The sequence below is a fragment of the Ursus arctos genome, unplaced genomic scaffold, assembly GCF_023065955.2.
Source record: "Ursus arctos isolate Adak ecotype North America unplaced genomic scaffold, UrsArc2.0 scaffold_3, whole genome shotgun sequence".
Lineage (NCBI taxonomy): Eukaryota > Metazoa > Chordata > Mammalia > Carnivora > Ursidae > Ursus > Ursus arctos.
In genome coordinates this window covers 46,207,646-46,224,500 of record NW_026622985.1, presented here as the reverse complement: position 1 = coordinate 46,224,500, position 16,855 = coordinate 46,207,646, and the positions used below count along the sequence as shown (strand labels likewise).

The 16,855-nt window shown below is 37.6% G+C and overlaps 1 protein-coding gene across 3 annotated transcripts in view; it reads right to left on the bottom strand.

Annotated features, from left to right (window-relative positions):
- Positions 1 to 16,855, bottom strand: part of BZW2 (basic leucine zipper and W2 domains 2) — a 62,697-nt gene that overhangs the window by 26,096 nt on the left and 19,746 nt on the right. For 2 of the 3 annotated variants that reach the window (XM_057304544.1, XM_026506948.4), the window contains exons 2-4: positions 13,150 to 13,214; positions 4,523 to 4,699; positions 355 to 458 (exon numbers count right to left, since the gene is read on the bottom strand). In XM_057304544.1, coding sequence (XP_057160527.1) covers positions 355 to 458; positions 4,523 to 4,699; positions 13,150 to 13,207 — 339 coding nt within the window. In that variant the 5' untranslated portion in view covers positions 13,208 to 13,214. Of the gene's footprint in view, positions 1 to 354; positions 459 to 4,522; positions 4,700 to 13,149; positions 13,215 to 15,806; positions 15,901 to 16,855 lie in introns of those variants that run through there. The other variant, XM_057304545.1, reaches the window with a different exon arrangement.

Here is a 16,855-nt window from a genome sequence, read left to right as displayed (position 1 = left end):
AGGTCCTAGAAGTGGAACTGCTGGGTCAAAGGGAATGTGTAGTTTTAGTTTTCAAAGATAGTACCAAATTGCTCTCCCTGAAGGTTGCACCAATTTAGACTCCCATGAGCACATCTGTGAGCCGCTGATTCTGTGTTCTGTATAGGTGAGAAGTAAAACAAAGTCTACTTTTTGCAAAGTTTTAGTGCCCACTGCCTTATTGTGAATGCAGCTGAGTATCTCTTCATATGTTTAAGAGCTATCTAACATTCCTATTAAAAAAGTGGCTTGTAGAATTTCTGAACCCAGTGTTTCCCTAAATCCTGTTCAGAGGTTTCCCTTCCTACACAACAATCTCTCAATGAGGGGCTCTACCTGAGCATAATTTCGGATGGTTTCATGATCTTCATTTGCTGAAAACACACAGTGGTTGGTCATCTTGGTCTTGTCACCATCATCTATGCGTGTTCCTCCAGGGGCTGAAAAGAGAAAGGCAACGATTAAGACAATACTGAAATGAGAGGAGCATTTGCAGAGCAGATCAATTCCTGTACATCAAGGAGAACAGTAAAAGTAGATGTAAAAATCTAGAACCACATAAAAATTCACAGGATGGGGAGCATGTGTAGATACACGTGTTCTTACATATTTGTGTATGTTTCTAATATAAGGCAAATTGGTTGATCCATTTTACAGTACCACCATAGTGTGTGATTAATGTTCTACCAGGATCCTATTGCTGTAAGATCCTTTCACTGTTAAGTCTGGGATTATTCTCAATGTAGTTCCTGATGTGTCTGACATTAGGACATGGTTCACTTTCTCAGGCTTAATGATATTTTGTGGCACTCCAGTTCACCAACACTGAGGTTGGCCAGACTTGGCTCTTGTAGCAGACCTTGGTAGTTACTACTTGACTAGGTTTTGAAACTATTCCCTCCTCCACTAACACAGTTATCCACGCAGGGTTGAACAGTCTACATTTGACTCCTTGCTATTTGTATTTGATGACCTGGCAGCTGCATTGACTAGGAAAGAGTGTGTTTTATTCTCTCTCATCTTTTTTCCCCTTGGCCTACATAATATCATGGAAAAATGGACTAGAACAGAAGAGTGTCTGTTTTTCTATGACACAAATTTGCACATTCAAAGGGCCCTCCTGTAAGTTTCAATGATGGCCATTACAAACACTGGTTGATTAGAAGAACAGAATCAACACTAGGTATTTTTGTTTCTGATTCTATTTCATTGTAATTAGGGTAGGGGGTTTGAACAAACCAAGTTAGACTAATACCTTTCATACGTGCAACAAATATTTGAAGAATATATACTGTACCAGCCACTTCTTTTATGCATTTATGTAACTGCCTTGATTTAAATTGTGATGTCAGATCTTTGGATGAAAGTGCTATACCTAGTCAACCCTGTTCAGACTCCAGCATACTGTTTTATAAGCAAATTACTTTTTAGAAAAGTCAGCTCCTTCAGGAACCTATTTTCATGCAATTAATTTATGCATAAGATTTAATTAGCCCTCTGTAATGAATACAACCACCTGGAACAAAATTTTATTAAGATGATAATCTTCTAAAAACTCTGGGCTAATGACTCCTATCTGACAGAAGTTACATAACTGAAAAGTCTGATTTTGAAACTATAGTGTTTTCTCTTAGGAGGTAAGTTTTAAAAACTTAATTCTTTTACAAAACATTTGTTACACATTAATAAAATTGCTACAGCTTGCATTAATTTTTTTTTTCCTTATACCGGAATCAAGTATTAATTGCTCTTCCTAAAATTTTGGTGAGCCTGCTGTTTTCCTCAAAATATAAGTAAAAGAAAAAATATTTCTTGTATCTACTCTCCAAAGAATACAACTGAAAAACCAAGATGACTATCGTTTTAAGAACAATGGAAGAAGGTAAAAAAAATTTTTTGTGGGTATGAAGACAATTCCCATACTCACTAAGTAAACAAAGCGTTTATGTAAAAAGAATGTGCCTGGCTGGCTTTCTTCATTACATCATAGGTCTGGCCTTGGTAGATTATCTGGGGGTTGTACCCGCTGTGCTCCTAAGTCTTACCATACACTTTGCCCAACCTTTTCGGATATATGGATGTAGAGTGAAGGAGCAAAACCTGGGCTGCAGATACAAATTTGCTGATCATCATTATACAGATGGTTAATGAAGATGTGAGATTATCAATGCCAAGTGTACAGATAATTTAGTACACACGTGGGGGCAGTAAGTATAGAAACCCAAGAGCCATAGGAAAGGCATCCAGAGAAATACAAGTCAAAATGGTCTCGTGTAAGAGAAGAAAGTAAAACACTTCAAGAATGACAGAAGGGTCAGCAGTGCTGCCAGTTCACTAAGAACCGAAAAAGGTCTATAGGATTGACTATTAAAGTCATGTGTGACTTTGGCAAGAACTGAAACTCGCTGAAGACTATTCTTGTGTAGAATTTACCAGTACATCAGTAAAGTATATCATAATTAATGAAATACAAAAAGCCAATCATCCCATCAGAAAATGTTTGACTTCACTACCGATTTAAAGTTTTGAATGAGGGGCACCTGGGTGGCTCAGTCGTTAAGCGTCTGCCTTCAGCCCAGGGCGTGATCCCAGCGTTCTGGGATCGAGCCCCACATCAGGCTCCTCCGCTGGGAGCCTGCTTCTTCTCTCCCACTCCCCTTGCTTGTGTTCCCTCTCTTGCTGGCTGTCTCTCTGTCAAATAAATAAATAAAATCTTAAAAAAAAAAAGAAAGTTTTTGAATGAAAACATCACTTACGTAATTGGCAAAATTTTAAAAAACTGACAAGGCTTGAGAGTACCTAATATTATTGCTAAAGGTGTAGGTAAACATGTAGGAACACATGATTTTTGATAAAATGTTAATTAGAATATTCCTTTTGAGGGCTGGTCGTCTCCCTCTGATAGGTAGACAAAGATTGATATAGATATCTCTATTCTTCATTAATCCATTGCTAACTATATAAAGATATAATCAGTTTAAAGTACAAAGCTATGTGTATACAGATACTGATAATATTTATAATAAAGAAAACTAGGAACAAGTTAAATATCCTTCAAAATCAGTATGATTTTGGTTCTTTTTGGAATCACAAAAGGTAACACCCACAGGCAGGAAAGACAACAATTGTTGAACAAATACAAAATAGCCATTCAGAGTATCAGACTTGTGTAATATCATCCCATTCTCACAAATTAGCAGATATAGGTAAAGAGATGTCTAGAAGGGAATTAATCAAATATTAACAAGTTATCTTTGGGTAATGGGATGTGAACACACTACATACAGCTCTTATACTTGGACTTGAATTATCAGCAGTGATAATGTGAGATCTTTACAAATAATAACAGCAACAAAACTAATATGGTACGTAGTGAAAACCAGCAGTCCAGATCAAAAGGGGGTCTGGTAGTAAGTGGAGCCAGTTACCCAAACGGAAGAGTATTCTCAGAGGGAGAAATTTAGGTGTGGCTCTACCTCAAAATGGATGAAAGTATGTACCTTGTCCTAACGTAGGGTGGCTCAAACAGTGTTTCTCAATTAAAGGCGCTGATATGCCACTGGACAGGGCGGTTTTTCATTAGACAGAATATCCCTTGCATAGCAAAGTAGGTGGCATACCTTTCTCCACTACCAAGTCTTTATAGCAACCCAAACATTTCTACACACTTGCAAATGTCCCCTAGGCAGTTGAAAATCACTGGCCTGGGGGATTTGACCACTTCTCCTGATTTACAGTTACCACAGGAACTAATTATAAAAACTAAGTTCTAAGAATAACTATGAGGGGAACAATGGGTCATTACGACATCTAATCAACATTTAGATCAACATACCATGTCACTGAAACAGAATTCTAAAGCTTTCTTCCTTGATGCCTCTGCTCTATAATTTTTATTTTGCTTTTAACCTATTTTTAATAATTTTAAAACTTCTATCCTTACTTTTTAGCTATATACTCACAACTGCACATTTTTTAAAAACCAGATTTGAACTGTATTTCTGACATTTTATTATTTACGGATTAAACAGCATTTAATGAAAAACAGAGAATTACTTTTAAATTTGTTGACACAGTTACATTTCACTGCATGAAAAAAGGGTGGGCTTCAAAAGAAAAGGTGCTATGGCATTTGGGGGTTATATACTGAAGGAACTAGCGGACATACACAAAGTTATTCCCTATTACAGGAATTCTTACTCCTATGTCTGCTCCAGAAACATTTAAGAATTAGGAACACATGAGAAGCTGGCCTTTAGCTATCAAGCAAAGTGGCCGTGTTGTGACATCAACAAAAATCAATTATTTCAATGCCTTTCCTAACCAATAACTGTTTCTATAGCCACACTACTACCATCCCAAATTGTAAACTAGGGGAAGATTGTAGAGATTCCCATTTGTATTTTTTATCAACTCTCATAAATTTATAAAGATCTTATCTCCTAAGAAAATATTTCAATGGAATTTAAAGTACTACAAGAAGAATCTATAACGCAGGGCTTACCAAGCATACTGCCAGCCACCAGGATATCGAAGAGTGTGTCTGCATAGCGACGATAATCTAATCTTGAGCCTGTGGAATCCAGAAACTTGGCTACAGCTTCAAGGTCGTCACCAGCTTCATTAAGCCCCTGGACAAGTGTATCCCTGAAGACTGTGGGTTCGAATTTCTCTTTTTCATCTAAAATAAATAAGTTACAAAATTATTCCTTTTATTTACATAACCTTGTCCCAATGCAACTATACATTTCCTTTGTTCATCATTCTTTACCTGACATTGTGATTATTTAAAAGTTGGAAAACAACTAAGTTTTTCTACTAGATTTACATGTTCTAAAACCCCTTGTTTAAACATTTATTCAATCAAACAATTTATTTTCTATTTAAAGGGGCCACAAAAATACGTTAACTCTATCTAATACATAATAAAATTGGTAACTGATCATTTCTGTCATCCACAGGATAGGCCAATGTAATCTATTGACCCTAACCATCTGAGAAAAAAATGAAGTATAACAATCAAAACTTAAAATTTTGTTTCATTTAGGTTAAAGAAAATGACTCAGGGAGAACTGCCTAAGAATAAAGGAGAGTATACAAATCAACAAAATAAAGATTAGGAGGGAGGAAATAAAGAGGGACATCTCTTTTTATTATTTGTTATTACTATTCTTATAATTGACAAATATTAGTTTCAATGATCAATATATCAATTATGTAATTGACATATTAGTTTCAGATGTGCAGCATAATGATTCAATGTTTGTATATTTTACAAAATGATTACTGCAGTAAGTCTAGTTAACATCTACCACCATACATAGAATTCTTTTTTCTTGTGATGAGAACTTTTAAGATCTAGCCTCCCAGCAACTTTCTATTATACCACACAGTATTATTAACTACAGCCACCATGCTGTACATCACATCTCTGGAACTTCTTTATTTCATTACTAGAAGTTTGTTTCTTTTGACTACCTTCACCCATTCTGCCTGCCTCTCACTCCCTGCCTCTGGCAACCACCAGTTGAGTTTTGGGGTATTGTTTTGTTTTGTTTTGAAAGATTACACACATAAGTAAGATCATATGGTATTTGTCTTTCTCTGTCTGACTTATTTATCATAATGCCCTCAAGGTCTATCCATGTTGTCCCAAAGATTAGATTTCTTTCTCTTTATTGCTTGATAATATTCTATTGTATATATGTATATATCACATTTTCTTTATCCGTTCATCCATGGACGGATACTTAGGTTGTTCCACACCTTGGTTATTGTAAATAATGTTGCAATGAATGTGGGGATGCCTGTATCTTTTCGAATTACTGTTCTCATTCATTTTCTTCAGATAAACACCCAGTAGTGGAATTACTAGATCATATGGTAGTTTTATTTTAAATTTTTAAAAAAAGATCTATTTATTTATGAGACAGAGAGAGAGAATATGTGTGTGGGGGGAGAGGGGAAGGAGAGGAAGAGAAAATCCTCTAGCAGACTCCCCACTGAACGTGAAGTTCAATGCGGGGCTGGATCCCAGGACCCTGAGACCATGACCTGAGCTGAAATCAAGAGTTGGCCACTTAACCGACTCAGCTACCAGATGCCCCTTTAAATTTTTTGAGGAACTTTCATCCTGTTTTCCATAGTGCCTATTCTACTCTACATTCCCATCAACATTTCATGAAGATTTCCTTTTCTCCACATGTATATCAACACTTAGTTCTTTTTACAAGATAAGTTATTCCAGGGCACTTAAATATTTAATATATACCATGAACTATAGATGTATATTTATAGCTTCAGAGCAGATGTTCTCAATCTTTTTGGTCTCATGACCCCCTGCCACCCTTAAAAAGTACTGAGGATTCCAAAGAGCCTTTTTCTGTAAGGAGGTTGTATCTATGGATATTTACTTTATAGAAATTAAAACAGAAAATTTAAAAATATTTATCAAATTAAAAAAAATTAGTGTGAAGACAGGCTTTGTTTAATCTCTTTAATGCCTGGCTTAATAGCAGACAGATGGATTCCCATATCCACTGTGCGCAATCTGTTATGGTATCATACGTCATGTAGCCTCTGGGAAACCACCATAAACCATGAGTGAACGTGTAAAAGAGGCAAATAAAATCTGGGTATTATAATGAAAATAGTTTTGAATGTGTAGAACCCCTGAAAGGACTTCAGAGGATTTAGGGATATGGATATATGGAGTTTCCTACCCTCAGCAGACTCCAGAGAGACTTTTTGTGGAAGGTCAGTTTGGAGTCAGATCTTTTTTTTTTTTTTTTTTTTTTTTTTTAGTATTCTCTACGCCCAATGTGGGGCTGGAATTCATGACCCTGAGATCAAGAGTCCCAGGCTCCACCAACGGAACCAGCTGGGAGCCCCTGGAGCCAGATCCTTAACAAAGCAAGGGATCACATACTGTTGAAAAGAAGTGAAGATGACAAACCCGAGGTCAGAAGAGGCAGGGAAAAAAGACTAAATTAAAGGTAAAGGTAGGATTCAATTCACAGGACTTCACTTTCATCTCCCCTTCCAGAGAATGAATTTGGATGTGGAAAGGGAGGGGCCAAGGGTGAATCAGAAACTTCACAAAAAGCCCATCATAAATACCTTTAGAGAGATAAGTGGACACTGCAACTCTAAGAAAGGAGGAGGAGAAGGAAGAGGAAGAAGAAAAGAAGAATAAAATGTTAAAAAAAAAAAGAAGAAACATTTCATGTATAAAAGAGTTCTTGGAAATGGAAAGTAGGATAGAAAAAGTCAAAAACTCAATGGAAGAACTGAAAAAGAAAGCTGAGAATATCTCTTCGAAACTAGAAAAAAAGTCAAGAAAAAATGACCTAGAAAATAGGAGCAAAAAAATACGAAAAAGGGCACACTAGTCAAATGTCCACATAATTTAAATGAGAATTTTTTTTTAATTTTTTTTTTTTTTAAAGTCATCTCTACACCCAGTGCAGGGCTCGAACTCACAAAGCCGAGATTGAGAGTTGCATGCTCCACAGACGGAGCCAGCTGGGCGCCCTGAGAATTTTTTTTTTAAAGGAAAGAAATGATTTAAAAATTTGAAGAGTTTTACAGAGTTGAAAGGCATGGGTTTCTCCGTAAAGAGCTGTCTGCACACAAGGATTCAAAGTGGACCCATGATAAGACACCGCCGTTATCGTGTAATCTCAATGCTGGGAACAAAGCAGCTGTTGGCAGTTTCAGGGACAAAAACCCAAATCACGTATAAACTATCAAAAAACAGAATGACGTTAAAGATTTTTATTTACTTATTTTTTTGACAGAGAGAGAGAGAGCACAAGCAGGGGAAGTAGCAGAGGGAGGGGGAGAAACGGACTCCCCACTGAGCAAGGATCCTGATTGGGGCTCCATCCCAGGACCCCGGGATCATGACCTGAGCCAAAGGCAGCTGGCTTAACCGGCTGAGCCACCCAGGCATCCCCAGAATGACATTAAATTGCTCAACAGAAATACCAGAAACCAGAAGAAATTTCTTCAAAATTATGAGGAAAAATGGTTTCCAAACTCTAAGAACGGGGTTCAAACTGTTAACCAAGCGTAAATGCTTAATGAACGTATTTTGAGACATCCGAGGCCTCAAAAATGTTTCTCATACACTCTTTTCTAAAAAGCCACTGAAGCAGACACTCCACCAATATGAGAGAATAACTCATGATCTCATGATCTTATTAAGTCATGAGATCCCAGGAAAAAGAGAAAAAATAGGAAACAGGCAACAGGCCTCTCCCAGACAGCGGTGAAAAGATACTGCAAACATCTCACGGTGTCAGCTGTACTACTGGCCTTGAGGGCGAGCAGCCACGGAGGGTTTGTCACTGTGACAGCCTAATATGATATATGATAAGAATTCCTCAAGTTTTTGTATTTAAAGATTTATATGACGAAGGGAAAGGTTGGTATTGAGTAGTGTTAAGGCACTGACAACAACAGCAACAAAAAAGGGTAAATTATGAGATTTAAATTATGAAACATTAACTTCAAAGACCAAATGATGTTCAGAAAAAGAAGAGTAATCCAGTAACAGTGGACCTGTGAAGAGCATACACAAGTCACAGTAAGAGAAACCCTCCACACTGGTCCAGCTAAACTGGGCTACAGTAAAAAGAGTTGAGAAGAGGTCTGCAGGCAGGTAGGGCAGTGAAGACAGCTAAATCCTCATCTTCCAGAGTATCAAGTGCAGATATAATACCTCCCCCAGAAAACTCAGGATATAACCATGTAAGAATGTTACTTGGTTACGTGAACGTAAAATTAAAAGAAGCGTATAAAGAGCGGAAGGCACTCCTCTGGGGAGCCTACTTGCTGTTGCTATAACATGTCCTGCAGGATGGTTGGACTACTTAAACTGTGTGACTCGCATACATTAAAAAACTACTTGAAAACCAGATAGCACCTGTCTGGTTTGTACAGACTGACTCCTTATACTGGTCTAGTAGGAGGGGTGAGTAGTAAGGGGTTAACACCACAGCATGAGAACCAGAGAAGAATGGCATTCCCAGTACCAGTCAGAGTCACACAGCGTAAGATGCCATAAAGACAGACGTAACTTGAACACTATTTTTCACGAACAAGAGATAAAAGTCCTTTTGATGCCATTAGCAAAACATTATGCAGCCAAGAACATGCAAATGTTGACTGCGGGGGAGGGGGGGAATATAATTGAGGTCTTGTTTTATGGAGGGGGAGGAAGAGAATGGGAACTCCAGAGGAACAGATGACTAGAAGCTGGGGGGGGGGGGGACTGTGATTGCTGGGAGGAACTCACTGGCAAGCAAAGGACACTTCATCCCCCTCTCAGGGTCCAGCCAAAAGGTAATTCTCCTAACCCCTTGGCAGAAGAAGTTTACTTTCCTGTTATATGAGAACATGAGAAGCGAAAACACCACAAGTTGTTTATTGTCTCGTAACCAGCTTTCAAACCCAACTGAGGCCATTCCCGCAACGGCACTACAACGTACTTGAATGTGGACTCGGGTGGTAGAACAGACTTTGCTGATCTGAAAATTATAAATTCGAGGCATTGCAAAATGAAAGTTAGTAAATAGGGAAAAATGTAGACCATGCTAAGAATTCATGCAGAGGACTTTGTTTTGAATCCGAAAGACAACTAAAAACTTGTGTTTGTATAAAGCCCTTCACTTCAGTTCTGTTTTCCCAAGAGATTTGCCAAGGAAGAGGCAAGTAAGAGGAGGAAGACAGCATCCTGGCCAGAGACACTTGAACAGTGAGCGATAATGCATTAGGTCAAGATGATCGCCTGTAGCTCGGGAAGCTTAAGAAGTGGTGATGGCATGCTAGGATTAATCATTCTTTTGCAGGCTGAAAAGCAGCTCCCATCTGCTAAGATAAAACATCCATCCAGAGGAATAGAAAATTCCTCAACAAGAAAATGACAAGAACACTGATGAAAATCTGGGGAAACATGACAATATTTTACCCCAAAATTCTTTTTTATCTGAAACAACATTATATGTACTTTGCATTTCACTTGAGGACAGTCTAGCAAAAATACTAACAAAATCCTAATGAAAATATGCCATTACTTGCTTGAGTTTCCATTTGGCAGGTCTAACCTCCCTTGAGGCGGGAAGTATATAATTAGGGTCTCAAATTTATACTGTGTTGGTGAATCACAAGTGTGACACTACGGAGTTAGTCATGCTGGCCCTTACACTGACATAGAGAAACAGGCTTATTTCTGATGCTCAAATATGCCTGTAAGTTATCTAAACTCACTGCTTTCTCTGGGAACCACGGTAACCGGTTGATATAATATTTTTCTTACTGTTAATTAAGGGATAAATAACACAACCTGCTTCCTTTTTTGAATGTCACTTAAGTATAGTAAATGAATAAGAACAATCATGGGTTTTCTAACTATATACATATATTTACGTATATATATTTGCAGACATACATATTTCAAAATTCGACAGTTTACTAGATTAGTTGCTAACACTTATTATAAATCTAAGAGTGATTTAAAGACACCAGGGCAGATGAAAAGTCTCAGGGAAAACCCAGGGTATGTGGGCACTCTGGATGCCTGTCGTTGGTCATTTTTCTCTCCTATTTTTTCTAATTTTAATCCAATTTCTCTACAAAATTTATAGGGAGGCAAGTTCAGTTATTAAATATTTCATTTAGCTAAGCATAGCAATGGCTCAGGGGAGAAATTTCCATTGTTTCAAATTCCCACAAGCCACATTAGAAAACATAATTTCTTTGAAGAAAATATTATAAACAAGATGTGTATATTTCATAAAGGAAAAGAGTCTGAATAGATTCTAAATGATGTGTCCTATCATAATGTTTAGTTTTGATGTTAAGCAATAGAAAATACATTTTTTTTAACTAACTTGGCATGGAAGAGCATTATTAGCTTTGCTAGCAAACAGTTTCAAACCGAAGACAGATCCTCAGAAGACAGCCTATGAAAATGACCTTGAAATAGCCTCACTAGATTTTTTGCCTCAGCTCTACAAAACTGCCAACCATTTATCTGAAGTCAGCTCTATCATAATAGCAAAAGAAAAGCCAAAGCACGATAAATCATCAGGAGGCAATTCACTAGTATGAAGTGTAGAAAATGAGGTTGACTCCATTTTTTTCCCCCAGCCAGCAGTTTGGCACAAAACAGCTCAAGCGCTGCTGAAATCCCCAGCAGACCTGAGTTATATAAATCCCGATCAACTGACAGATAATATATATTCCTGGTAGCTCTCTCTGAGTGTTCCAGCAGCAGGAAGATGCAGGCACAATCTTGCCCACTGACTGAATCAGAGACAAACCAGCTCAGAATTAGAGAAAACCTTTCCAGTTCAGAACTGAAGACTGACTCTAAGGGCCAGTTTACTTGTTGAGTCAAGTCGGCTGTTGTGCAATCCTTGGGCCCTCTCCTGGCTTTTAAGCTCAGTTACCGTGAATCAGCGTCACACGAATAAAACTGTTCGAGTTGGAGATCCAGGTCTGAGATTAACACGTTCCCCCAGTGGGCAGGGGAAGGCGAACCTTTCTGCACCTCACAGTTGGGCATATATTAGATATTATCACATTACCAGGCTCAACAATACCGTAACTATAATTAGCTTTCTGAACTATATTGTTCCTTACAGATGAAGTCCTTTTAAAATCATCCACATCATTTTTTTCCCCATGACTGCTTTTAAACCATGAGATAACGAAGGCGCATGGACTGTAATGCCTTGTATTGATATCAACATCTGGATTTCAATGGGGGAAATATAGTGGGGACACAAGTTGTAAGACCAAGATGAGGACCAAGCAGACGGAGATGGCTCAGGCCATGTGTCTTAGTTTGCAGGGATGAGCCAGGGATGAAAATTAAATTAGGTGAGGAAAAAGGAGGGAAAGCACAAGACAAAAATACTGTACAAAATAAGCTTTTGCTTACTTTCAATTTTTTTTTCATTTTTTAGTAGGTATGTGAATTCCCAGCAGGCAACATTTACAGTTAAATTCAGCCTCCGCTGCTATCTAGTGACCCTCATGAACTCTTCTACTTTCAACGGCTGATTGCATTCAGACTTCCTTTCCTTCTGCAAGGCTAGACTCGCTACTTAGGCAGACACAGTACTTATGCAAGAGAGCATGAGCTGCCAGGGCTACCTCAACTTTGGAAATGCCAAAGCTGTATACTATGGGCTATCAGTTCAACAATTTAGCACTTGGTGACCATTACCTGCCACCAAGCTTCGCAATCAGCAGGGAGCCATACGCGGAGATATCCAATCGTCATTCATCTTTCTACATGATATTTCCTTAAATATGTTTCAGTTTTTGTCCCGAGTGTTAGTCAACATATTTCATATCATGTTTCCTTTTAAAAAATTTTCCTTTTCAAGTTACGGCTCAACTGTTTTTTTTTTTTTTTTTTGGAAGTCCGAAAGGCCTTCTATATAATTATGCAAAACTGATTGAAAATTTACAACTATTCTTTACGCAGAAAGGATGGTAACATGAACATAGCATAAAAAGAAGTCACTCGCAAAAACAGAAATGTTACCAGTCATCAAACAGGGTCTATCACTACCTTTCCACAGTAAAAGACACTTGAAAATATCCCAAGCTTTAAAGATATTTAGGCAGTAAATTTAATTTAATTTGACTTCTTAAATTTTCAAGTGTAAAAACTCATCAATATCTCCTTCCCTAATTTACTTTTCTCCTAAGTTTTACCATCTTTGCTCTCAACATTTCCTTAAAAAAAACAACAAAGAAAGCAAAACTCAAATACAAATGCCGATGTCAGAAACAGTAGAGTTTATCTATTGTCTTCATAGCCTCACAGGAGAGTGAGGAAACCTGACCAGATAGAATCATCCTCCTTTAGTAGATAAAGACACAAAGTTCAGACAAGTTAAATGACTTGTTCAAAGTCAAACACGTAAATAACTTGCTGTTCAAAGGCTTGAATGCAGAACTTCAGATTCTGCATCCAGAGCTCAAAAGAATCGAATGAGGGAGGTTCAGTGGAAACAAGACTAACTCTAATCCTTCTGCAATCTAACTTGGTTAGAACTTTACCCACTCTCCAAACCCCCAAACACATGCAAACACACAGCACCACCTTACCCCTTTTCCGAGTTTTGAACCGCTGGCCTGTTAGCACTGGCTTCTGATGCTTATTCATAAAATTTCTGAAAACAAAGAAAATAAATATATTTCAAATAAGCAGTTCAAATAAAAGTGTATGGCTAGTAAGTATGCGTTCCACCTCACCTATACTGAATATACTTTTAAAAGCAAGGCATAACTGTAACTGTTGAACTAGAAAAACTTTTAAAATTTAATATCTAGTGTTGACAAGAGACATAGGGAAAACGACCACAGACATAAACTTTGGCGTAGGGAATAAACTCCATGCAGTTCTTTGGGAAGCATTTGGTGAATATAAATATTTACACGTGCATAACCCGTAGTCCACATATTCTTTTACTAGAAATTCGCTTTGCCATTTTACCCACACGAATATGCATATTTATGCTTGCGTGCACTGATGTGCATACGTGTGTATAAAAGGATTTAGTCGCAGCATTGTTGAATAAAAACTTGCAAAGTTAAGTGCCCATAAGCAGTAGTCTCGTTAAATATGTTGTAAGAAGCCATCACATGGAGAGTTATGAAGCTTTACAGAAGAATGAGATCTAAACGCAGTGCTACATTTCTTGCCCTGGCTCCCTCTCTGATCATGTTTCAGCCATCTGCGTCCCTCCCCATCATTCACTGTGCTCCAGCCACACTGCTCTCTTCTTCCAATGTGCCGGAAAAGGCTGCCTCTCCTCTGGGAAGGATCTTTCCCCAGCCATTCACGTAGCTCACTCTCTGCCCTTACTCGAGTGCCTCCTTTTCAGAGAAGCGTTCCCTGGTCACCCCCCACAAATGGTGACCCTTGTCACTCTCTCTCTCCTTCCCTAGCTTTATTTCTCTTCTCAGTCCTTAGAAGCACCTGCCATTTCACTATGACTTGTTTGCCTATGGTCCATTTCCCCCATTAGAATGTAACCCCCACATTGAGTAGGGACTTTGCAGGTTTTACTCAAAGCAGTATCTTTAGCATCTAAAACAATACTAAGGAAAGAGCTAGCATTTAGTAAATAATTGTCAAATAAGCTGTTGCACAGATATGGAAAGATGTTCAAGGCGTACTGTTAATGGAAAAAAGCAAGATGAATTAAAGAGTGAAGTGTAATTTTCTGGTTAAAAAGAGAATATATATAATATTTGCTTTTCTCTGCAAAGAAAATTTAAGAAAGATTAAATTATCTTCAAAAAAAGTAAAAATCCGCCCTGTAAGACCTCTTAAAAATTAAGAATAACCTTGTGGCATTAATATTATAATATGAAAATATATCCAGATTGCCAAAATTATGAAGACCACACAATTAAGAAAATGTCAAGCAAATTATTTAGTTATCTTTCAAAATTCTTTTTAAGTTGTGATTTGAGAATGTCTAGATTTTTCTAGACATTAATTAAGCCACCATCAAACAATCAAGAAAATGTGTATTCAAGTAAACTATTTAATTATGTCTCAAAGTTTAAAAAGATCCTTAAAAAGTGTAAAAATGATCCTATTCATATACCAAAACTTTCCAAACCAGGAAAGAAGAAAATCTATTTTCATATGGACAGTAATCTGTTTATCACTTAAAAACTTTCGTCATGATTTAAAAAGCGGAATGGATTAAAAAGAAAAGTAACAAACACAAAAAGGATTTTCTCTTATGGTTTAAGTAGAGAGAATTTTTATGAATCCTATAAAGTGAACTTAATGTATCATATTTTGAGCTATAAAGGTGACTAAGCCAGATTCCATGCCCTCAAAGAGCACAGGGCCTAGAGGAGATAAAATCCACAAACATTTACAATACAATAGCAGTACAGATCCAGAACAAAGGGCGGGGAAAGTGATTGCTCTGTGTGTGTGTGTGTGGGGGGGGGCAGCAGCTACACACTGAAATAGTTGCAAATGCAATAAACTTAATGAAATCTCATTTTATTTGATGGAAGTTGGAAATAGAGCTTCTAATGCATTATTTACATCCACTATGAAACTCATTCAGAAATTTCCTTGTTGGCATTTTCAACCGATTCACTCTGGATTAGCAAACATTTCATTGGGGGTACTCATAATGAATGTGTTTGTGTGTTTCTTGTTTCTACACCTCCCCAAACACTACAAATATTATATAAAATAGTTTCCTGTGCCAGCAAAGAAAAAAAAATACCTGTTAAAGGGTTTAGGTCACGTACTGAGGTATAAAACCGAAAACAAACTCCAAGTAGCCTGAAGCTTTTCTAACGCAGGTGAACATGCTGCAAAGTTACTCTTTGCTAAAGAGGTCTCTATCTGGGGATCAATAAAAACCGTTTAAAAGTGTGAGCCTTCTCGTAAAGTTCTATTTTACAGCCCAGAATAAAAACACAGAATTCTTTAACTCTACCGTAGCATTTTGTTGCTGTTTTTCTGCTAATGAGGAATTACCACGAAACACAACCTACCTATGAGCGAATTACTCTATTTTAAAAATCTTTAGCTCCATTTATACTTTCTTCAGTTCTAAACGCAAAAGTTTGTTTCTTCACGGTCTTGTTTTGTGACCTTATTTTTCACACCCTCCGTATACCGCAGGTAGAAAACAACATAACGACATGTAAAACAAAGAAGCATACAAAGATTTTGACGTACACCACTGCAAAAATTAAAACAGACACAATCAGAAACTCACCTACTGGTACTGAAAGACTAACTGAAGATATTCTGTTCACCAAAAGTCTCTATCACTTAGCTGTTACTATTTAGAGCAGCAGCTTGGCTTGTCTCTAAATTTAGCAATCCGTGCTACATTATAATCTGCTCCAGTGAGGTCAGGCTTTATAAGGCACTCACTTGAAGCCCTGACGGGAGAGAAGCAAGGGCACTTTGAATAAGAAACTGTGCTAGTTTAAACCTGGGAAAGTAACAAAAAATAACAGTTCTATTAGGCCAATGGCCAAAGCTTATTTTGATTAGGTTGCATCATAATTCACAACTTGAAAATAACTAAAAATACATACACATAGGTATGTATAGATGCGTATTTTATTTTTAAAGGTTTTATTTATTTATTTGACAGCGAGAGACAGCCAGCGAGAGAGGGAGCACAAGCAGGGGGAGTGGGAGAGGAAGAAGCAGGCTCCCAGTGGAGGAACCTGATGCCGGGCTTGATCCCAGAACGCCGGGATCAGGCCCTTAGCCGAAGGCAGACGCTTAACGACTCAGCCACCCAGGCGCCCCTGGATGCGAATTTTAAATCAGAGTTTAACAGACTCCTCAGAGACAAAACTTATCTGGGGTACAACCTATACATGCATTCAAAACACTACAAGCCAAACACACAGACAAAATAAAACTAAGCTCATGTCCCCCCAAAATGGAAAAGCTCCGTGGTTTTTAAAATAGTATTACAAGAAAACTGTATGTACAATGATAAAACAAAACTGGATTTAAATATTTCACATGTCATCTAAGAGACTAAATTTCTTGGCTATTCCACAAGAGAGAATAAAATATTAAAAAGATTCAATCAAAAATTCAAAACTAAGTACGCTATTAATGAAATAAACATTTTAAAAATAACCTCCTAAACTGAGAGGCCCAATTGAAAGATGTTTCCGTTTAACATACAGAAATAAGATTTAACACTCCCCCTCCCCCCGCCCCGTCACTATTCTTACTGTCCCGGGTCCTTTGTAGATTCTATCCCTTACTCCCAACGGACTCTGGGCCCAAGTGTGA